Here is a 25311-nt window from a genome sequence, read left to right as displayed (position 1 = left end):
TTCCACCAGTAACATTTTGCAATCCTTTCTGATTTTTCTCATTTTTCTTCATCCCAGTGGATTGTTGGATAACAGAGGATTACTAATCTTCTTAATTGGTCAAATAATAACGAGTGAGAGTTGATTTTTCTTCAAGTTTATTAGCAAAACCTTAAAATATTTTTTTCAATCTTTTCAGTAACGGGTCTCACATAAACCCATTTTCCAATGAAGCTGCATTAAACCAATAATTTCTTCTTTCCAGCCTTCCTCCTCCTACCTTCATCTCCCAAGCAGACAGAAGAAGAACACAAAAACTAGAGTTAATAATTCTAAATACTAACTATTTGTATATTAGGGGAAAACGCACACACACACACACACACACACACACACAGTCTCTTAGGCACATATATAGCTAGGATGCCTGAGATTTTGGCACAGTACTACATTTATCAAAGATGAGTGGAGAGCAAAGGATGTGGTAATGGCGAGGGTGGCACGCTACAGGAGGGTTGTGGGACAGGTAGCATAGTGTCAGGCACTGGTCCAGGTACACCCAGCTCTGAAGCACCAGGCAAGGTCATTTGGTTCCAAACAGTTGGCTTATTGATCATTATAGAATGTCTCTCTGGTGCTTCCCACTCCTTCCCCTGTCCCTTCCCATTTTTCCAACCATGATTCCCCTCTGCCTTCCCTTTTCCCACACTCAGTCCACAGTAAAGACGTATCTGAATCTGATTTATCATCACTTATTATGTCATGAAATTAGGGGGTTTTTTTTGCAGCAGCTGTACAGCTCTATATATAAATTTACTACAGTACTGTGCAAAAGTCTTAGGCACTCTAGCTATATGTATGTGCTAAGACTTTGCACAGGACTGTACGTCTTTTTCTTACAGGTTTAGCTTTTGTTAAACCAGATTTTTTTCTCTCCTTTGGTTTAAATTGTATATCCATCTATACAGCCTTAAAACATCCGTTATATTTATATACACCCTATCCTCGTTATATTTGGGGGATACGTTCCTCGCAGTCGGCACATAATGTGAATAATTATTTAAATGGAGAAAATAGGGATGCGTTCCAGAGGGCTTCCTAAATATGTTTTATCTGTAATTTATTCACATTTTCATACCAATACAACACAAAAGCAGTACTACAAGGCAACATTCGTATTATATTTAATCAATTTAAGGTAATATTCGGCGTGAGTTGGAAGTTAACATACTAGGGTGTACAGTACTCACCAACCGTGGCAAGTGTGTTCGCTCCGGGAGATGAGTGGGTTGTTGTGGTGTCCGGCAGCTTTACATGGTTAAGGTGGATAGTTGTGGGTCGTCAGGATCATATCACAGCAAGGGGTGAAGGAAGACTCACAGAACTCTTAGAATTGCTGGCAACAGGAGATGCCACCAGTTTGAATAAAGTGGTGAAGGTTGTTTGCTTGGACATCGTTTTGTTTTTCAGCATAAATTTGCTTGTAAGGAAGAAGGATTGACGGCAGGGAACGACGGAAATGCTGACTCCATTCTAAACTTGAGTCCATTTCCATCGCCATTTGTGACAAGTGTTCCGACTTCCACCATTCCCTCACTGTTGGGGAAACTCCCGGGATTTTCAAAATCGTCTGTTGCTTGCAGCATTTGAGAGATAGTTCACCATTAAAAAAAAAAGTATGCCTTGAATGTGGATCACACCTCGGTCGAGTGGCTGAATCAATGATGTTGTGCTAGGCGGCTGGAAACGCACTGTTATGTTAGGAGGAATGCTGTCCAAATGTTTAGGATGGGCTGGCGCATTGTCAAGCAACAAAAGAACTTTAAAGGCAAGATTCTGTTCCCGGTAGTAGCGATCCAGAGCCGTGTTACCTTCAGCTGAGGCCACGCTGTTTATAATTTCCAACTTTTTTTCAAGTGTTAAAGTGGTTCTCTGCCACTCGGCTGATGGCCCAAGAGATGACATTGGACGCTTAGGAGGCATAGTTAAATATTTCAAGCGCAAAATCACTGCACCGTAGCTAAAACCGACAAAAGTTTAAGAGCACAAGATCGCACATCCACAGCTTGCCAAAATCAATGCGAGACTGGCAGGAGTGAGATTGTGAGGCGAGTGCACCTGACTTGTAGTGGCGGGAAAGCAGTGCTCCTCGCGTAACTGTGAGTTTTGGACGCATATAAGGAGACGTTGGTAGAAATAGGTCCCTCACATAACTGAATTCGCGTAGTCTGAAAACGCATATAACGAGGATAGGGTGTATCAGGACTGGAGTTGGACTTCATAACTTATGGTGAAGAGGTAAATATACCATTGTTGACAGGCTGACAATAGTACTCAATAAAACAGATGGAGAAGTGATTGGTCTTGCTAGATTGTGAAGGGAAAATATGGAATGATTTGTTTCTTGTGAACAAGAGGAATATATATTAGACACCAGTGATTTTGACATGTTAAGGAGTTCTGTTTTTTAAATGTTCTGCTTATTCACAGTTTCTGTTTCAAAGAGTATTCCTGCAACTCCATCAACTCCTTCCAGATTGACTAAAAGGACTATGCAGTCACCACAGAAACCTGATGAAGTGCCAACACAGAAAGGCCGTAAGAACATTCGAGGAAAACGACCTGGGCAGTCCACTTCAAAAAAGACCATAGCATCTGAAAGTAATTTATCGCCTAAATCTGTTTCTTGTACTGATCCAATCAAACCAGCTAAAAGAGGAGCAAAGCCTGGACTTAAGGTTTGTCCAGACACTTCTATTTAAACTTTTCAAATATTTATAAATGCAATTCCCAAAATGTCTGCAACACACACAAAATGCTGGTGGAACGCAGCAGGCCAGGCAGCATCTATAGGAAGAAGCACTGTCGACGTTTCGGGCTGGGACCCTTCGTCAGAATAGATGCTGCCTGGCCTGCTGCGTTCCACCAGCATTTTGTGTGTGTTGCTTGAATTTCCAGCATCTGCAGATTTCCTCGTGTTTGCCCCAAAATGTCTGTTACATGTTTTGTTGTCAGAGACAAAAAGTTCATAGATAATTTGGTAAATAGTTGTACAGGATCTTCAATAATTTATTTGAATTTTGTAGAACTCTTCTTGCTAAATAGATAGAAAAGAATGATACTTCATATTTATACAAGTACCAGAAAGAAGGTTTACTGATAATCAAAATTGACCACACTATTATAAATTCACTTGTCTATGTAATACCAGTCATAACTCATTTTTGTGACGTTTGGTGAGTATTTGATAGGAGTAATAATGTCAAGAAACTTGATATTTTTTCATGCTGTCTGCCAACGATATCCTAATGTAGCAAAGTTTGTGGAGGTACAGAGTAACTGGAAATTAATTATAAAAGCTGCCATTATTCCCCTTATTACTCAACTGATTCAGTTTTAAATGAACATTTCAAGCCTAATCTTTCTGCTCTTTAATTTTTTTTAAAATGAAGTTCCATTCTGTTTGTAGGTGAGCAAGCAGATAACTTGCTCTCTATCCCAGTCATATGGCAGAACTGAGAGAAAATCTACAGATGCTGTAAATCCAAGCAACATACTCAAAATGCTGGAGGAACTCAGCAGGTCAGGCAGCATCTATGAAAAAGAGTATAGTCAACCTTTTGGGCTGAAACTCTTCAGCAGGACTAGAGGAAAAAAAGATGAAGAGTAGATTTAAAAGATGGGTGGAGAGGAGAGAGAACACAAGTTGATCATTGAAACCGGGAGGAGGAGGCTTTTCATTCCAGAATGAAGATGCCCTTTTCAAAAGAAAGGGGTTTCCCTTCCTCCACCATCAATGCCACCCTCAACCGCTTTTCTTCCATTTCACACACGTCTGCTCTCACCCCATCCTCCTGTCACCCTACCAGGGATAGGGTTCCTCTTGTCCTCACCTACCACCCCACCAGCCTCCGCGTCCAGCACATAATTCTCCGCCACTTCCTCCATCTCCGACAGGATCCGGCCACCAAGAACATCTTTCCCTACCCCAACTTTCTGTTTTCCACAGGAATCACTCTCTACGCAACTCCCTTGTCCATTTGTCCCTCCCCACTGATCTCCCTCCTGGAACAAGTGCTACACCTGCCCCTACACACTCCTCTCTCACTACCATTCAGGTCCCCAAGCAGTCTGCCAGAAGAAGCGAGATCTCCTAGTGACCACACATTCTAATTCCACTTCCCTTTCCCATTCTGATAAGTCAATTCATGGCCTCCTCTACTGTTGCAATGAGGCCACACTCAAGTTGGAGGAATAACATCTTGTACTCCATCTGGGTAGCCTCCAACCTGGAGGCATGAACATCGAATTTTTAAACTTAGGTACTTCCCCCCGCCCCATGCCCCATCCCCCTTCCCCTTTTTTATCTCCTTACCTGCGTATCACCTCCGTCTGGTGCTCCTCTCCCCTTCTTTCTTCCATGGCCTTCTGTCCTCTCCTATTAGATTCCCCCTTCTCCAGCCCTGTATCTCTTTCACCAGTCTACTTCCCGGCTTTTTACTTCATCCCTCCCTTTCCCAGTTTCACTATCACCTTGTGTTTCTCCCTCCATTCCTCCCACCTTTTATATCTTCTCTAGTCCTGCTGAAGGGTCTTGGTCCAAAATGTCGACTGTACTCTTTTCCATAGATGCTGCCTGGCCTTCTGAGTTCCTCCAGCATTTTGTATGTGTTGTATGGCAGAACTGTTCAGAAAGAAACTTCTTAAAAATGTAGTGATAGAAAGAGCATTGTTTTAGTTTTGTGTGTACTTCCTTCAAATAATAGTCAATATTACAGCAAAACATCCCAAAGCACTTAACACAAATGTGTTCAAGCAGAAACAAATCATTTCAAGTGGCCATGGTTCCCTTTAGACTGGTCATGGCACACATCAACTCCAGCATCCCAGAGAAACTCAACATACTGCAATTTGCCTACCACCTAAGCAGGTCTATGGTAGATACCATCTCACTAGTTCTACATTTCTTTATCAAGCATTGTGATTATACTAACAATACAAGCATTAGATTATTGTTTATTGACAACAGTTCTGTCTTCAATGCTATAATTCCAAGCAAATTCATCTCCAGACTCCTAGACCTGAGATTCAACATCTGCCTTTGCTACTTAATCCTTAATTCCCAATCAATAGACCACAATCAGTAACAAAATCTAGCAACAGCTTCACCATGATTATTCTCAACACTGGTGCCCCACAGGACTGCATCCTCAGCCCCCTACTTAATTTCATGTACACTTATGACTGTGGCCAAATTCTGCTCTAACTTCTATCAGGTTACAAATGCCACCACCGTAATGGGTCGAATCTCAAATGAATTGGAGTACAGGAGGGAGATAGACAGCATAGTGGCATGGTGTTTTGACAATTACCTTTCCCTCAGTATCCACCAAACATAAAAATTGGTCATTGGGAGTGGGTGTGGGTGCAGTGCATTTGCTCCCATTTACGTTAATAGTGTTGAAATTTAGAGAGTTGGAAGCTTCAATTTTTTAGGCGTGACCATCACCAACAGCTTGCCTTGGTCCAACCTAGTAGATGCCATGGCCAAGAATGTGGATCGTCACATTGCCGGGACTTGAGAAAATGAGTTACAGAGAAAGGTTGAATAGGTTAGGACTTTATTCCCTGGAGCGTAAAAGAATGAGGGGAGATTTGATAGTGGTATATAAAATTATGATGGGTATAGATAGAGTGAATGCAAGCAGGCTTTTTCCACTGAGGTTAGGGGAGAAAAAAACCAGGGGACATGGGTTAAGGGTGAAGGGGGAATAATTTAAAGGGGACATGGGGGGGGTGGTGCTTCTTCACACAGAGAGTGGTGGGATTGTGCAATGAGCTGCCAGATGAAGTAGTAAATGCAGGCTCACTTTTAACATTTAAGAAAAACTTGGACAGGTACATGGATGAGAGGTGTATGGAGGGATATGGTTAGTCCAGGTGCAGGTCAGTGGGACTAGGCAGAATAATAGTTCGGCACAGCCAAGAAGGGCCGAAAGGCCAGTTTCTGTGCTGTAATGTTCTATGGTTTTATGGTTCTATCACCTCTATTTCCTTGGAAGGCTAAAGAAATTCAGCATGCCATTTTGAACCACACCAATTTTTATCAGTGCACCACAGAAAGCTGCTATCTGGATGCGTCCTGGCTTGGTATGATGCCCAAGACTGTTGGAAACTGCAGATAGTTGTGGGTGCAATGCAGCACATCATGGAAACTGGTCCCCTCTCCATGGGCAATACACACAAAATTTTGCAGCAGCATCTATGAAGGGGAATACACAATCAACTTTTTGGGCTATGGCTTTTCATTCTGCCTTGCTGAGTTCCTCCAGAATTTTGTACGTTGCTGAAGTCTTCCTTCATTTGCAGAATCTCTTGGGCCACCTCCATGGTCTGTGCCCACACCTTGCTGCCTTGGTAAAGTAGCCAACATAATCAAAGACCCCCATCCACCCTGAACATTTTTTTCCTTCCCATCAGGCTGATGATACAAAGCTTGAAAGCACCTATCACCAGACTCGAGGAAAGCTTTAAATCCCACTGTTACAGAACTACTGAATAGATCTCTTGTATAAGAAGATGAAGTTGTGATTCCACAATCTACCTTTATTGGAGTTTGGAGGAGCAACACCTCATGTTCATCTGGGGTAGTCTCTAACCTGATGGCATGAACACTGATTTCACCAACTTCGGGTAATCTCTCCCCCTTCCAACCCTCCTCTCTTTTTCAACTGCCCATTCTGGTTACCTCTCATCCTTTCTCTTCTCCTCACCTGTCTGTCACCTCCCTCTGGTTCCCCTCCTCCTGCCCTTTCTTCCATGGTCCACTGTCATCTCCTATCAGATTCCTTCTTCAGCCCTTTGTCTCTTTCACCTATCTCTCCCAGTTTATTTCATCCTTCTCTTCCAACCACCCAATTTTCCCCTCACTTGGTCTCACCTATTACCTGCCCACTTGTACTCCTTCCCTTAACCCCCAACCCCATCTTATTCTGACTTCTGCTCCCTTCCTTTTCAGTCCTGATGAAGGGTCTTGGCTCAAAGCACCCCGTAGATGCTGCCTGACTTGCTGAGTTATTCCAGAATTTGCTTCTCCTGTTTTCCCTTGTACTACCTCTTGCATTATTGTAATCAAGTGATCTGTATTGATGTTAAAACAAAGTTTTTCACTGTGCCTTGATACATGTGTCAATAATAAAACAATTTACTAATTCAGACTGGGCCATTCATTTATGCTGTTGAAGGAAGCTATTCAAAGATAAGAAAGATGCTTGAATTTAAAAAATGTAAGTTTTCCTGGAGGAACAATTGGGCATCGTTATGAGAAAGATGGTAAGCAAGGCACTGCAAATGCATTTAAAAAAAAGTGAATAGAATTTGAAAATCAAAGTGTTGTTTAAACATGTGCCAGTGCAACTCAGCAAACACAGTTTTATGTGAATCAAGCTTAATGTGAGAGCATTGACAGTACAATTTTGGATAAACCTGAGATAATGCTAAGTGTAATAAAGCAAACTGAAAAGCGCAATTGAACAAAAGCATGCTCAAAGACACATAATCAAAAGATGAAATCTGCAATCATTTTGGTTATGTTCACATTATTCAAATATAAATAAAAACATATTCCCTTTGCATACCTTTACACGGGTTGTGGAAAGTTGTAAGATACTTTTATTTTTGTACTTCAGAGAAAGAGTCGAACAGTACAGAGCCCGCATCCTCCTTCACCCACCACAACAATGGCCGAAACTGACGTTAGCAGTGCCCAAGGACCCCAAGATGCTGTTAGTATTCCCAATACGACTCCATCAGTTTTATCCACAGGTAACAACTCTTCATTTCTAATAATAATCAAATACAAGGGAGGACAAAAGAGTCTTTAACAGTTGATGATTGTGTAGCATGACAGTTGATTCCTCCTATATTTAAAATACACTTCACTCTTAAGTTCACATAATTTACATAATTCCAGTCAAGTGAATTACATAAATTTGTGTGATGCACAACAAAGATATGATTTAATCATTGTAAATTGCACAATTCAAACCCCAAAGAATGCAAAATTAAGCTATAGATTTTTTTGTTAGATTTGTTGTTCTATTTGATATTTTTAAAAAAATATTTGGACTGAGTGGCTTGTAAGTATTGGAGCATTGTAAATTTAATACCTAAGTGACATCGAGTCTTTGAACAACCCACTTCATAATTCTGTGCTTAATTTTTAATCAGGTTCCTATTTTAAAGGTCCATTAATGTAGTAGCTAAATAAAGCAGCTGACGATTGTACTAATCTATTGTCCTTCCTTACCTTTGAGAATTGCATTTACTCATGGCACCTTGGATACAATGGAAATTATCACAAATTGTTTCGTTGTTAAGTCTTGATAATTAATAGTGGCTGTTTTGTTAACAGTTTGTGTGTACGTTAACAAACATGGAAACTGTGGACCTCATCTGAATAAAAAGAAAGTTCAGCAGCTTCCAGATCACTTTGGGCCAGGCCCTGTGCCAATAGTGCTTCAGCAGGCTGTACAAGGCTGTGTTGATTGTGCTTACCAGGCTAAGACAGTCTTCTCATTTCTGAAGTCTGGACATCATGGAGGAGAGGCAATAACCGGTGAGAGGGAATACCTTTTGTCCTTTCAATGACATTAATTATAAAGTGATAAAGTGTTATAAATACTTAATTTTTGATGTGATTTTATAAAGGAATGCAAAGATTGTTGTATATTTCGAAAAAGTTTAAGGTAGTTTACTCAAGTAGATTTCTGTTTCACATTTTCATGGTTTAGATCATCCTTTAGCAACCAGAGAACACACTACAGCTGATTTAATACTTTTGTACTGTAGTCTAAATATAGATGGGCCTTTGCATCAATTGAAAATCCCTTGTACCATACCTTTTGCAACGCACACAAAATCTTGGAGGAACTCAGTAAGTCGGGCAGCGTCTATGGAAATGAATAAAAGTCAAAACGTTTTTGGGCTGAGACTCTTCTTCAGGATACTTTTTCAGGCCTGTTTGAAGAAAACCCTGTCCAGTGATCACCAGCATGTAATCTGTTGCACCAGAGGTCCCAACACACTAGACCACTACTACACTATTATTTCTTTCCCAGACTGCATTTTGGCAAATTGGACCATTTAACTGTATTCCTATTACCTGCGCATAAAAAGAGAGCCTAAAAAGCAAGGCTTCCGAAATCAAGATAACTAAGAGGAGGTCATGGGAGGCAGAGGAACAGTTACAGGATTGCCTTCAGTCAGTGTTCAAGAACTCATCTGAGGACATGAATGACCATACCAGGGTGGTTATAGATTTTATTAAAACAGCTGTGAATGAGTGCATCTCCATAAAATCTTTCAGGGTTTACCCCAATCAGAAGCCCTGGGTGGACCATGAAATCTGGAATTTGCTGAGAGCCAGATCAGAGGCATTAAGTCCAGAGATCAAGAATGCTACCAGAAGTGCAGGAATGACCTTCGAAAAGCCACCTCAAGAGTGGAGTGGAGATTCTGGTCTAGACTGGAATCAACAAGGGATGCTCGACAGCTGTGGCAGGGTGGGTTTGAATGCCATAACCTCCTACAGAGTTAAATCTTGCAACATAGGGGAAGGCAGAGTTTCCGGATTTGCTCGGTGCAGCTTTTGCTCGCTTTGATCACCAGAATAGGAGGAACCATCATGCTCCCCCTGTGTCTCTCAATGATCGTTTGATTTCAGTATTTGAAGATGCATTCAAGAGAGTGAATCCAAAGAAATCATCCAGTCAGGATGGAGTACCTGGCTGAGTACTGAAGACCTGTGCTGACCAACTGCCTGGTGTGTTCATGGATATCTTCAATCTGTCACTTCAGCACTCTGTGGTACTCACCTGCTTCAGGCTGGCTTCAATCGTACTGGTGCCCAAGAAGAACATGGCAACCTGTCTCAGTGGCCATCTCCCAGTGTTTTGAGAGGGTAGTGTTGAAGCATATCAGATCCTGTCTGAGTGGTGACTTGGATCTGCTCCAATTTGCTTACTGAAGTATCAGATCTATAGTGAATGCTGTCTCATTGGCTTTTCACACAACCCTGCATCATCTGGACAGCAAAGATGCAAATATCAGGATGCTCTTTATCAATTACAGCTCGGCACTTAATACCATCATCCTCTCAAAGCCAATCAGTAAACTCCAAGACCTGGGCCTCGTTACTCCTTTGTGCAGTTGGATTATGGATTTCCTCATTTGCAGACCCCAGTCAGTTCAGATTGGCAAAAACATCTCTCCACAATCTCCATCAGGACAGGAGCGCCACAGGGGTGTGTGCTTAGCCCCCTGCTCTATTCATTTTACACCTATGACTATGGTGACTAAGTACAGCTCCAACATCATGTACAAGCTTTATGATGACACCACTGTTGTGGGCCATATCAAAGACGGTAATTAATCTGCATACAGGAGGGAGGTTGAAAACTTGGCTGAGTAGTGTAATAATAACAAATTCTCACTCAGTGTTAATAAGACAAGGAATTGATTGTAGACTTCAGGAGAGGGAAACCAGAGGTCCATGAGCCAGTACTCATTGGAAGATCAGAGGTGGAGAGGGCCAGTAACTTCAAATTCTTGGGTGTCATTATCTCAAAGGACCTGTCCTGGACCAATCATATAAATATAACTGCAAAGAAAGCCCGGCAGCACCTCTACTTCCTTAGGAGTCTGCAGAGCTTTGAAATTCATCAAACACCTTGGCAAACTTCTATAGATGTTTGGTGGAAAGTGTGGTGACTGGCAGCATTGCCGCCTGGTATGCGAACATCAATGCCTTTAAGTGGAAATTCCTACAAATGGTAGTGGATTTGACGCAGTACATCACAGTTTCATGCCACTGAGCATGAAACGTTGCTGTAGAAAAGCAACATCTATTATCAAAGACCCTCTCCACTAGGCCATGCTATTTTCTCACTGTGCTATCAGGTAGAAGGTACAAGTTCTTCAGGACTTGCACCACCAGGTTTACCCCTCAGTCATCAGGCTCTTGAACAAAAGGGGATTACTGCACTCATTCTTTTTCTGTTCCCACAACAATGGTCTCACTTTAAGGACTCTTTATCTTGTTATTTCATACTCGTTATTTATTGCTATATTTTTATATTTTGCATTTGCACAGTTCATTGATCCTGTTTACAGTTAGCATTCTATAGATTTGCTAAGTATGCTCACAGAAAAAAGATTACAGGGTTGTATGTAATGACATGTATGTACTTTGGTATTAAATTTTACTTTGAACTTCTTAGCATTCCCAAAATGAAAGAATTTGTAGGTATCTAAGTTGAAAGATGGGGTGTTTTCTCAGTGTAGGTTGATGACCAAGGAATGAAAATGTTGATGACCTGCTCTCGGCATGGAGACGTGATGGGATTTAAAGTGCTAACAAAAAAAATCAAGAGATCCATCTCACGAAATTTACCTACCAGATTAGGCATAAATTACTCATTCTCCATGGGCAGTCAAGAATAGTTCTTAAACTGTAACTAAATCAAAAGAATTCAGAGAGTCCAGATTCAATTTCTGGTTTTTATTTGCTTAATGTTTTTCTAGACATTATTACTACTTATTCTTTTAAGTAATCAGTTAACCTGCAATGGTGATTCCTTGCTGAAGGGATTTAAGATTTTTTAAAAATCAATGTTTTTTACTAATTGCTATAATAGAATTAAAACTTAGCTATACAGAAGGTTATTTAACCTGCATGTCAATATCAGCTGAAGAAGTACTATCCAGTGTATCCTTATTTGCTAGCTTATTCAAATACAGTTCATATGTGATTAGTATTTCTGCCATGACTATACTTTCAAGCAGCCAGTTTGAACGTACTATCCTTTGAAAACAAGTATTGATTTTTAATCATTCTCTTATTACTTTCTCTGGTTACCCTCTTCTTGACTATATTATCTAATATATCAATGTCCATTATAGTTATAAACACTTAACTACTCCCACAGTTTCTTCAAATCCAAGAAGACACACCAGTGCACCCAATCTTTGGTCATGGCTAAAACTCTCCTGGCCTTTAGACATGCATGTAATTGTCTTAGGTTCTCCTCCAGTGCCGTGCTGAGCTGCACTGAGCTGTTTCTCCTTGCTCTTGTATTTCATGCCTTGGCTATCAAAGAAGACTAATCCTTTTGCATACTTAAACTTGCTAACTAACCACATAGTCTGTGGGCATGCACTTCTCAGAATCCTAGCATTTGTTGTGAATTCCTCTACCTTGTTTGCCTCCCTCCTCCCCCCCCCCCCCCCCCCCCAAACATTGCCTCACATCTGGGGCATCACGGTACTGTAGCAGTGCCATTAGATTACAGATCTGTACACATCTATTTTAAATAAACAGTAACATCATCTTCAGCCTCCCGATTCTGTAGCTCTTTAAGTCTGAGGCTGAGCAGAGGTATTGTAAAATACTATAATGAGCCTTTATCTTAACTCACCTGAAGTCTGTGGCATATTTTCCTGAAATGGCACAGCAGGAAAAGTGACTGTCTCACAGCTGCATTGACCTAGATTCAGTCCTGACCTCCTTCAATCTTTGTAGAGTTTGTACATTCTTCCTATAATCACACGGGTTTTCTCAGGGTGTCTTAGTACCCAAAAAGGGTACTAAGGATTGGTTGTTAGCTTAATTGGCAACTATGTAAATTACCCCTCATGTGGGTGAGTAATTAAGAATTGGGATGGAGTTGATGGGAATGTGAGAAGAAATACAAAAAAGTGAAGGTATGGGATTGCTCTGAGACCTGACGCGTACTTGATGGGATGAGTAACCTCTCCCTTGATTTGAGAAAGTCATTACTTCCAAATGTACTGGAAATCCTTTACATTCATATCCTACAGGTTTATCAGATTCCCAGGTTTAGCTTAGATCAGTAAAAAATGTCAATTAGGCTTGAAGAAATTGAGAGAAGGATACATGAAAACTTTTGTCAAAATGTGAATTGTATGAAGCAAAGACTAGTTTGGCCTAAGTTGATGAAGCTTTCAAAGAAAGATGGAGAAGCCAATAAAAAGAAACCGAACATATTTTATTTGCTGTTAGGAATATTCAAACAAATATTTTCCATACTATAAAGCCTACACATGGACAGGTTCACATTTATCCCAAACCACAAGAATTCGATCTAAATGTATCTTTTTAAAACATTTAGTGATTGAGTTTGCTATATTAAGCTATATTCTTTGGTTACTAGATGAAATGATACATTATTGCTAATGACATTGACTCTTCCATTCAGATGGCAGTTATGACTAGATGGCCAGCAGCATATAGAAGTTTTAGAACATAGAAATCTATAGCACATTACTGGCCCTTCAGCCCACAATATTGTACTGACCATGTACTCTAGAAGCTGCCTAGAATTTCCCCAGTGCGGACTCCTCTATTTTTCTAAGCGCCATGTACCTATCTAAGAGACTCTTGAAAGACCCCATTGTATCCACTTCCACCACTACCGCCAGCAGTGCATTCCACACACCCACCACTCTCTGGAAAAACTTACCCCGACTTCTCCTCTGTACTTATTTTCAAACACCTTAAAATTATGCCTTCTCGTGTTAGCCATTTCAACCCTGGGAAAAGGCTTTTGGCTATCCACACAATCAATGCCTTTCACCTCTTTCAGGTCACTTCTCATCCTCTGTCGCTCCAAGGAAAAAAGGTTGAGTTTACTCAACCTATTCTCATAAGGCATGCTCCCCAATCCAGGCAACATCCTTGTAAATCTCCTCTGCACCCTTTCTATGGTTTCCACGTCCTTTTTGTAGTGAGATGACCAGAACTGAGCACAGTACTCCAAGTGGGGTCTGACCAGGGTCCTATATAGCTGCAACAATACCTCATGGCTCTTGAACTCAGTCCCATGGTTGATGAATGCCAACACACCATACACCTTCTTAACAACACTGTCAACCTGCACAGCAGCTTTGAGTGCCCTATGGACACAGACCCCAGGATCTCTCAGATCCTCCACACTGCCAAGAATCTTACCATTAATATTATATTCTGTCTTCAAATTTGACCTACCAAAATGAACCACTTAACACTTATCAGGGTTGAAGTCCATCTGCCACTTCTTAGCCCAGTGCTGCGTCCTATTAATGTCCCACTGTAACCTCTGACAACCCTCCAGACTATCCACAGCACCTCCAACCTTTGTGTCATCAAGCAAGCTTACTAACCCACCCTTCTACTTCTTCATCCAAGTCATTTATAAAAATCACAAAGTGAAGGGGTCCCAGAACAGATCCCTGCGGAATATCACTGTTCACAGACCTCCGTGCAGAATATGAACCATCTACAACCACCTGTTGCCTTCTGTGGGCAAGCCAGTTCTGGATCTACAAAGCAAGGTCTCCTTGAATCCCATACCTCCTTACTTTCTGAAGGAGCCTTGTATGGGGAACCTTATCAAATGCCTTACTGAAATCCATATGCACTATATCCACTTCTCTACATTCATCAATGTGTTACATCCTCAAAGAATTCAATCAGGCTTGTAAGGCATGAACTACCCTTGACAAAGCCATGCTGACTATCCCTAATTAGATTATGTCTCTCTAAATGCTCATAAATACTGTCTCTCAGGATCTTCTCGAACAGCTTGCCCACCACTGAAGTCAGTCTATAATTTCCTGGGTTATCTCTACTCCCATTCTTGAACAAGGGAACAACATAGAACATAGAATAGTACAGCACAGTACAGGCCCTTCGGCCCACAATGTTGTGCCGACCCTTAAACCCTGCATCCCATATAATCCCCCACCTTAAATTCCTCCATATACCTGTCTAGTAGTCTCTTAAATTTCACTAGTGTATCTGCTGCTACCACTGACTCAGGCAGTGCATTCCATGCACCAACCACTCTCTGAGTAAAAAACATTCCTCTAATATCCCCTTGAATTTCCCACCCCTTAGCTTAAAGCCATGTCCTCTTGTATTGAGCAGTGGTGCCCTGGGGTCCACTCCATCTATTCCTCTTAATATCTTGTACACCTCTATCATGTCTCCTCTCATCCTCCTTCTCTCCAAAGAGTAAAGCTCTAGCTCCCTTAATCTCTGATCATAATGCATACTCTCTAAACCAGGCAGCATCCTGGTAAATCTCCTCTGTACCCTTTCCAATGCTTTCACATCCTTCCTAGAGTGAGGCGACCAGAACTGGACACAGTACTCCCAAGTGTGGCCTAACCAGAGTTTTATAGAGCTGCATCATTACCTCGCGACTCTTAAACTCTATCCCTCGACTTATGAAAGCTAACACCCCATAAGCTTTCTTAACTACCCTATCTACCTGTGAGGCAACTTTCAGGGATCTGTGGACATGTACCCCCAGATCCCTCTGCTCCTCCACACTTCCAAGTATCCTGCCATTTACTTTGTACTCTGCCTTGGAGTTTGTCCTTCCAAAATGTACCACCTCACACTTCTCTGGGTTGAACTCCATCTGCCACTTCTCAGCCCACTTCTACATCCTATCAATGTCTCTCTGCAATCTTCAACAATCTTCTACACTATCCACAACACCACCAACCTTTGTGTCGTCTGCAAACTTGCCAACCCATCCTTCTACCCCCACATCCAGGTCGTTAATAAAAATCATGAAAAGTAGAGGTCCCAGAACCGATCCTTGAGGGATACCACTAGTCACAACCCTCCAATCCGAATGTACTCCCTCCACCACGACCCTCTACTTTCTGCAGGCAAGCCAATTCTGAATTCACCTGGCCAAACTTCCCTGGATCCCATGCCTTCTGACTTTCTGAATAAGCCTACCTTATCAAATGCCTTACTAAAATCCATGTAGATCATATCCACTGCCCTACCCTCATCTGTATGCCTGGTCACCTCCTCAAAGAACTCTATTAGGCTTGTTAGATACGATCTGCCCTTCACAAAGCCATGCTGACTGTCCCTGATCAGACCATGATTCCTTAAATGCCCATAGATCCTATCTCTAAGAATCTTTTCCAGCAGCTTTCCCACCACAGACGTAAGGCTCGCTGTTCTATAATTACCTGGACTATCCCTACTACCTTTTTTGAACAAGGTGACAACATTCGCCTCCCTCCAATTCTCCAGCACCATTCCTGTGGACAACTAGGACATAAAGACACAAAGTACACTGCAGATGCTGTGGTCAAATCAAGATGTACAAAAATGCTGGATGAACTCAGCAGGTCGGGCAGCATCCGTTGAAAGGAGCAGTCAACGTTTTGGGTCGAGACCCTTCGTCAGGACTCAAAGATCCTAGCCAGAGGCTCAGCAATCTCTTCCCTCGCCTCGTGGAGCAGCCTGGGGAATATTCTGTCAGGCCCCAGGGACTTATCCGTCCTAATGTATTTTAACAACTCCCAACACCACTTCTCCCTTAATATAAACATGCTCCAGAACATCAACCTCAGTCATATTGTCCTCACCGTCATCAAGTTCCCTCTTATAGGTGAGTACCGAAGAGAAGTATTCATTGAGGACCTTGCTCACTTCCACAGCCTCTAGGCACATCTTCCCACCTTTATCTCTAATCAGCCCTACATTCACTTCTGTCATCCTTTTGTTCTTCACATAATTGAAGAATGCCTTGGGGTTTTCCTTTACCCTACTCGCCAAGGCCTTCTCATACCCCCTTCTTGCTCTCCTCGGCCCCTTCTTAAGCTCCTTTCTTGCTACCCTATATTCCTGAATATACACATCTGATCCTTGCTTCCTAAACCTCATGTATGCTGCCTTCTTCCACCTTGACTAGATTTTCCACCTCACTTGTCACCCATGGTTCACCAACATTTGCAGCCCTCCAATCATCCAGTACTTCTCCCATCCCTATTGATGATGCAAAGATCATCTTCATCCAAGAGGGTCAGCAATCTAAGTTTTGGGATGTTAACAGCATTTGGTATATATTCTGTTCAGTATTATCTATTGGAGTTCTGAACTACATTTACAAATTAGTTAAATATTGAAACATTTTTAATTCTGTCATGTTGTAGGATACTTTGGAGCCGTTCTATGTCATTCAGGAACTTATAAAAGCAAGTAGATCTGAAACTACACAAGTCTTGGACTACAAGGCCCGTTCATAGACTGAAATAATTTAATAGGATTCTGTATTTAATTTCATTTTAAAAAACATTTTTCCTTATGTACATTGTAACACACTTTTTTCCTTTTTTGTCATTGTAGCCTCGTTTGATGGAGAGAAACACACAGTGAAGCTTCCATCTGTAAATAGTGTCTCATTTGTATTACGATTTCTGGAAAAACTCTGTTACAGTCTGCATTGTGAGAACCTTTTCAGCAGCCAACCTTTCAGTCCATATATAGGAAATGCACATAGTCCAACAGAATATGAAAGAGTAAAATCAGGTAAAGAGCATTCAGTTTTCATTATTGTTCTAAAGGTAAATGCAATATTATGTACAGCAGGGCATAATGCAAATTTGCAAAATAATATGTCAGGAAATGGAATTAAATGTACAGTACTAATAGTAATGAACTGACCATTCTTAGGAGCTAAGTTTTATTTCATTTTCAGCAGTGATTGGAAATAAAGATAATTGGATCTTAAATTTTACTTCATGACATGAGCTTAGTGATCTAGGAAGACAAGGCAATACTTAAATAACTATATTTATTTGTTTCATCTCATTTGTCTCATAATATTCGTTTTGGGACATGGTATTGACAAGAATGTGATTTCCATAATTAAAAAACACCAACAACTCTCAAACTAATACCACTTTTCAATCCAAAATAAAAAAAAAAATTAGAGATGAACTTGGTTAATTTCTTACATGATTTGGAGAGCGTGCCTTATGAGATCAAACAAATCCATCAAACAAATCAAGTATTGTACATGATTCCTGAAACAGTTTTGTTTTTTCTTGACCAGCTGCATATTCATAATATCATGAAGTTGCAGTTTGAATGTAGCTGGATAAATAGAGATCTGATTGCACAGATTATGAATAATGGAATTCTAGTATGTCTCTTTACGGTTATATTTTCCTTTCTGTGTGCGAACAAGATGCTGGTCACTATGTGAACCATAAATCATGGCATAATGGGAAAAATAAAGTCCTGGAGTTTGAAGGCATCCATGAGCCATTGTCATTGGCACAGAAAAAAGGATCTTGAAAACGCATGTGAAAAACTACTCTTCTTGAAGTTTGCTTTTAAAGAACTCTGAAGGCAATACCTCTAAGACATTGTATCCATATATAACTGGAGATGTACCTAATACTGTTTAGTCTGATCATAAGTGAGAGGATTATTGGAACGCAGTATATTTCTGGTACTTGAGCCATTCTTTAGCAAGGCCATTGATAAAGGTCCAGCATGATAGGCAAGTCCAGAAGATCAGCTAATATGTGATCCAGAATGAGCAAGTCAATTGAATACAAGATTGGCTTAGTAGAAGGAAGCAGAAGATGTCAGTGTAAGGTTTTTAAAATTGGTGGCATGTGACCAGTGGTATGCCATTGGGTTGGTGTTAGATCCCCTGTTGTTGTCTGTATTAATAATTTGGATGAGAATGTATTTGGCATGTTTCGTAACTTTGCAGATGACATCAGAATTAGTAGTATAGTGGACTGTGAAGAGGGCAACCTAAAATGTAGATCAGCTGGGAGACTGGGCCAACAAGGAATGTCAGATAAAATTGATTTCAGATTTGTGTAAGGTGTTACATATTGGTAAATTAAACCTGGGTAGGATTTGGTAAATGGTGGTGCTCTGGACCATGTTGCACAACAGAGAGACCTAAGGAAACGGGCAAAGAGATCTCTGAAACTGGAGATATTGAAGACAAGCATGCCAAATGTATTCTTCATCAGTCAAGGGAGTTGGGACATCATGTCACATCTCTACAAGTTGTTGGTGAAAGCACACTTGGAGATTGTGTGCAGTTCTGGCCACCTAGGCATAGGAAGGATGTCATTAAACTGGAAAGGTGCAGAAAAGATACCTCAGGATGATACTGGGACTGTTAGGCTTTAGTTATAGTAAAGTTTGAGCTTTGTAGGCTGAAGGGTGACCTTTATCAAAGTGTATAAAATCATGAGGGGCAAGGTAAATGGTCACAGTATTTTTCCTAAAAAGAATGTAAGTTTAGTTTAATATTCCACAGAAGTTTCAGTAACTCAGACACAGGGTTAATAATCCAGAATCACAACTTCATCTCCCACCACGGCAACTGTGGAATTTCAAAAATATCACTCTTAATGACTATGGAATTTCCAGATACTTGCCCTTCAGGATAGGAAATCTACCATCCCTGCCCAGTTTTGAATGTGTATGTTTGGTGATAGACATCAATGTGATGGCCTCATAATTGCTCACTGAAACTGCCCAACAAAACGGAATAGAGGTAAAACCAGATAGATAAAAAACGGCCAGTGAGTGAGTGGGCCAGTGAAGGAGTGGAGATTTGAGGCTTTGACTCGAGAGATTCTGGCAGTTTTGGCAGTTGGACTGTGCAATCAAGTCAATCAAGATTTGAATAGCTCAGCAGAAAGCCGTTGATTAGACAATCAAGATTTGAATAGCTCAGACTGAGCAGAAAGCAGCTAATTGAGCAATCGAGGCTGAGGACGAGCTTCACTCCAAGTGAGGTAAGGCCGGGTAAGTTCCTTTCAAAGGAGAAAGTTTCAAAAGTTGAGGCAAGTATTGGGTAGGTCATGGCAGCTGAGATCGGCCCCGTGGTTTGTTCATCCTGCAGCATGTGGGAAATCAGGGATACTTCCAGTGTCCCTGACAACTATGTGTGCAGGAAGTGTGTCCAACTGCAGCTTCTGGCAGACTGCATTGAGCGTCTGGAGCTGCGATTGGATTCATACTGGAGCATACTGAGAAAGTCGTGAATAGCACGTTCAGCTAGTTGGCCACACCGCAGGTAAAGGCTACACAGGCAGAAAGGGAAGGAGTGGCCACTAGACAGCGTAGCAGTAGGCAGGTAGTGCAGGAGTCCCCTGAGGTCATCTCCCTCCTAAACAGATATACTGTTTTGGATACTGTTGGGGGAGATGTCTCATCAGGGGAAAGCAGCAGCCTCCTTTTTGGAATGGGAGGGTGAACAGCCAGTGGTCGTGGTGCACATAGGTACCAACGATATAGGTAAAAAACGGGATGAGGTCCTACAAGGTGAATTTAGGGAGTTAGGAGATAAACTAAAAAGTAGGACCACAAAGGTAATAATCTCTGGATTACTACCAGTGCCACGTGCTAGTCAGAGTAGAAATAGGAGGATATTTCAGTTGAATACGTGGCTTGAAAAATGGTGCAAGGGGGAGAGATTCAGATTTCTGGGGCATTGGAACCAGTTCTGGGGGAGGTGGGACCGGTATAAACAGGACGGTCTGCACCTGGGCTGGACTGGAACCAATGTCCTAGGGGGAGCGTTTGCTACTGCTGTTCAGGAGGCTTTAAACTAATGTGGCAGGGGGATGGGAACAAGTGCAGAGAGACAGAGGGGTGTAAAATGAGGGTAGAAGCAAAAAGTAGTAAGGTGAAAGTAAAAGTGGCAGGCAGGCAAATCCAGGGCAAAAAGCAAAAAGAGCCACTTTTCAACATAATTGTATAAGGGCTAAGAGTGTTGTAAAAACAAGCCTGAAGGCTTTATGTGTCAATGCGAGGAGCATTTGTAACAAGGTGGATGAATTGAATGTGCAGATAGTTATTAATGAATATGATACAGTTGGGATCACAGAGACATGGCTCCAGGGTGACCAAGGATGGGAGCTCAACATCCAGGGATATTCAATATTCAGGAGGGATAGACAGGAAAGAAAAGGAGGTGGGGTAGCATTGCTGGTTAGAGAGGAGATTAACGCAATAGAAAGGAAGGACATTAGCCTGGAGGATGTGGAATCGATATGGGTAGAGCTGCATAACACTAAGGGGCAGAAAACGCTGGTGGGAGTTGTGTACAGGCCACCTAACAGTAGTAGTGAGGTTGGGGATGGCATTAAACAGGAAATTAGAAATGCGTGCAATAAGGGAACAGTAGTTATAATGGGTGACTTCAATCTACATATAGATTGGGTGAACCAAATTGGTAAGGGTGTTGAGGAAGAGGATTTCTTGGAATGTATGGGATGGTTTTCTGAACCAACATGCCGAGGAACCAACTAGAGAGCAGGCCATTCTAGATTGGGTATTGAACAATGAGGAAGGGTTAGTTAGCAATTTTGTCATGCAAGGCCCCTTGGGTAAGAGTGACCATAATATGGTGGAATTCTTCATTAAGATGGAGAGTGACATAGTTAATTCAGAAACAAAGGTTCTGAACTTAAAGAAGGGTAACTTTGAAGGTATGAGACGTGAATTAGCTGAGATAGACTGGCAAATGATACTTAAAGGGTTGATGGTGGATATGCAATGGCAAGCATTTAAAGATCGCATGGATGAACTACAACAATTGTTCATCCCAGTTTGGCAAAAGAATAAACCAGGGAAGGTAGTGCACCCGTGGCTGACAAGGGAAATTAGGGATAGCATCAAGTCCAAAGAAGAAACATATAAATTAGCCAAAAAAAGCAGCACACCTAAAGACTGGGAGAAATTCAGAGACCAGCAGAGGAGGACAAAGGGCATAATTAGGAAAGGGAAAAAAGGTTATGAGAGAAAGCTGGCAGGGAACATAAAAACTGACAATAAAAGCTTTTATAGATACGTGAAAAGAAAAAGATTGGTCAAGACAAATGTAGGTCCTTTACAGTCAGAAACAGGTGAATTGATCATAGGGAATAAAGACATGGCAGACCAATTAAATAACTACTTTGGTTCTGTCTTCACTAAGGAGGACATAAATAATCTTCCGGAAATAGTAAGGGACCGAGGGTCTAGTGAGATGGAGGAACTGAGGGAAATACATATTAGTAGGGAAGTGGTGTTAGGTAAATTGAAGGGATTAAAGGCAGATAAATCCCCAGGGCCAGATGGTCTGCATCCCAGAGTGCTTAAGGAAGTAGCCCAAGAAATAGTGGATGCATTAGTGATAATTTTTCAAAACTCCTTAGATTCTGGATTAGTTCCTGAAGATTGGAGGGTGGCTAATGTAACCCCACTTTTTAAAAAAGGAGGGAGAGAGAAACTGGGGAATTATAGACCAGTTAGTCTGACATCGGTGGTGGGGAAAATGCTAGAGTCGGTTATCAAAGATGTGATAACAGCACATTTGGAAAGAGGTGAAATCATCGGACAAAGTCAGCATGGATTTGTGAAAGGAAAATCATGTCTGACGAATCTTATAGAATTTTTTGAAGATGTAACTAGTAAAGTGGATAGGGGAGAGCCAGTGGATGTGGTATATTTAGATTTTCAAAAGGTTTTTGACAAGGTCCCACACAGGAGATTAGTGTGCAAACTAAGGCACACGGTATTGGGGGTATGGTATTGATGTGGATAGAGAATTGGTTGGCAGACAGGAAGCAAAGAGTGGGAGCAAACAGGACCTTTTCAGAATGGCAGGCAGTGACTAGTGGGGTACCGCAAGGCTCAGTGCTGGGACCCCAGTTGTTTACAATATATATTAATGATTTAGACGAGGGAATTAAATGCAGCATCTCCAAGTTTGCGGATGACATGAAGCTGGGCAGCGGTGTGAGCTGTGAGGAGGATGCTAAGAGGATGCAGGGTGACTTGGATAGGTTAGGTTAGTGGGCAAATTCATGGCAGATGCAATTTAATGAGGATAAATGTGAGGTTATCCACTTTGGTTGCAAGAACAGGAAAACAGATTATTATCTGAACGGTGGCCGATTAGGAAAAGGGTAGATGCAACGAGACCTGGGTGTCATTGTACACCAGTCATTGAAGGTGGGCATGCAGGTACAGCAGGCGGTGAAAAAGGCAAATGGTATGTTGGCATTCATAGCAAAGGGATTTGAGTACAGGAGCAGGGAGGTTCTACTGCAGTTGTACAAGGCCTTGGTGAGACCGCACCTAGAATATTGTGTGCAGTTTTGGTCCCCTAATCTGAGGAAAGACATTCTTGCCATAGAGAGAGTACAGAGAAGGTTCACCAGATTGATTCCTGGGATGGCAGGACTTTCATATGAAGAAAGACTGGATCGACTAGGCTTATACTCACTGGAATTTAGAAGATTGAGGGGGGATCTTATTGAAACGTATAAAATTCTGAAGGGATTGGACAGGCTAGATGCAGGAAGATTGTTTCCGATGTTGGGGAAGTCCAGAATGAGGGGTCACAGTTTAAGGATAAAGGGGAAGCCTTTTAGGACCGAGATGAGGAAAAAACTTCTTCACACAGAGAGTGGTGAATCTGTGGAATTCTTTGCCACAGGAAACAGTTGAGGCCGGTTCATTGGCTATATTTAAGAGGAAGTTAGATATGGCCCTTGTGGCTAAAGGGATCGGGGGTATGGAGAGAAAGCAGGTACAGGGTTCTGAGTTGGATGATCAGCCATGATCATACTGAATGGCGGTGCAGGCTCGAAGGGCCAAATGGCCTACTCCTGCACCTATTTTCTATGTTTCTATATTACCCATCTTCAATCTAGATATCAAATTCAGAAGCAAAGTTATAGGCCAGTAAGGTGTGTAATCCACTTCACAATTATCTGAGGATTGATGCCAAAATTGAGAAAGGTGAACCATGGACTTAGCCAGTAACTATCTGACTTACAGTAGTTACAGCCACAGAATCATAACTTGTTCATAAAGTGCCAGACTCCCCCACTCACTTTCTCTGAATTTGGACCCACTGGAATTGGCAATATGGTGGTATACACGCAGAAGGGAGTTTCATGGGTCAAGCATGGGCAAAGAAAGCAACTGATTCCCCCTTCTATCCTCAATAAATCAATGCTGAACAATACATTGAAAGTAGCAAGGGCACAGTGTATATTCTACATGTAGGCTTAACTGCCATCACCAAGAGTTGCTTGGTAGCACGACTATTCTAAGGGGATTTAGGTTTACAATTTCTCTTTCAGTTTGTACTCATTCTGCATTGCACCATTCCCCTCAAAGAGTTAACAGTCCTTTAGCAGTGATATCAAGAGAATGAAATATTTGCACAACATTTGCTGTAGTAATAGACAGTAATGCTGCATATTTTGTGGAAGAATATGAGAGGATAATTGGTGGCTACCAGACTTTCTGAAGTTTAAAAACTAAAGCATCGTCGCTCGGCCATATTGTTTGAGGCAATCACATTTAACTTGGCTGGAGATTATTTGGCATTTAAGTAGATCCAATTCTCTCATATCATTTGTGTGAATATTTTGGAATATTCTTGTTGCTTTCAAACTGAGTGAGTTTTTGAAAGAACACAGTATTTCCCCATCCCGTGAAACTGAAATGAAAACAGATCAGGAAACATGTTTGGAGATAAATGATTACTGTTTTAACATTAAAGTGCCGCAAATGCAATGCATATAAGAAAAATGAGAGGTGGAGAAACAAATACAAGGGCAAGTATGTGATAGAATGTAAGATGGGAGTCATTCAGACAAAAGCGTGATAATATAAGGGGAGGGGGGGTGCATATTGCCACTTAAGCAACTTAAAGATATTAGGAAAGGGTCCAGACAAATAGCATTGGGAATACTTTAAAACATTAGCCACAGTTTTTAAAAAAACTGATAATTATCCATTGATGTGGAAATTGCTTGCAAGTTTACTTATGCTTTATCAACACAACCTTGAGCATGATCTTTAATTTGACTACATTAGGACTGAATACAGAGAAAATCCACCTTAATTTCTGAAGCATGTTTGTGAACCTCCAGTCATTAATTTCTAACACTTGCAGTGGACCTCAATGGCTGGTACACAACAAGTTGGTTTAAATAGATTTTAACTATACCTCCTTTTTTGCTTGTTAACTTTCTGTTAGCTTTGGTTTACTGTTTTCAGTGAATTTTGATTTCTAAAAATTGAACTTTAAATTAAGGTTCTCAAAATAGCATCATGGATCAGGTGAACAGAAAGTCACTGAATATGGTTAAAACTGTTTTGCATTTAATAACAATGTGATTTCTTTCTTACCCCTTCAAAGTTTAAAGTTATTTTTCAATAACTTCTCAAGTATTTTCTGACATCTGCCTTTCTATTGTGAGACATTTTATGCCATGAGTATTGAATACTAAAGTGTGTCCAAACAGTATATTCCTTGTGACAACCCTTAAAGAAGAATCGGCAAAACATAATGGTGAATTTCCCCATTGAAGAGAAGCAATTGCAAATTGAAGATGATGCTGATGCAAGACATTAAATTAAAGGTTAAGTTAAGTATGTCTTCCTGATAGTGGTTTTGTCACACCCTTGTTCTC

At 41.2% G+C, this 25311-nt stretch overlaps 2 protein-coding genes across 3 annotated transcripts in view; one reads left to right on the top strand and one right to left on the bottom strand.

Moving 5' to 3' along the window:
* cdkl5 (cyclin dependent kinase like 5) overlaps positions 1-25311 on the bottom strand; it is a 533184-nt gene that overhangs the window by 402170 nt on the left and 105703 nt on the right. The window lies entirely within an intron of this gene.
* scml2 (Scm polycomb group protein like 2) overlaps positions 1-25311 on the top strand; it is a 132797-nt gene that overhangs the window by 71874 nt on the left and 35612 nt on the right. For both annotated transcript variants that reach the window (XM_073045864.1, XM_073045865.1), the window contains 4 exons: positions 2470-2717; positions 7668-7803; positions 8393-8596; positions 17198-17380. In XM_073045864.1, the coding sequence (XP_072901965.1) occupies positions 2470-2717; positions 7668-7803; positions 8393-8596; positions 17198-17380 (771 nt within the window). The remainder of the gene's footprint in view (positions 1-2469; positions 2718-7667; positions 7804-8392; positions 8597-17197; positions 17381-25311) is intronic.

This window comes from Hemitrygon akajei, chromosome 5 (genome assembly GCF_048418815.1).
Source record: "Hemitrygon akajei chromosome 5, sHemAka1.3, whole genome shotgun sequence".
Classification (NCBI taxonomy): Eukaryota; Metazoa; Chordata; class Chondrichthyes; order Myliobatiformes; family Dasyatidae; genus Hemitrygon; species Hemitrygon akajei.
This window is presented reverse-complemented; position numbering and strand designations above follow the sequence as displayed.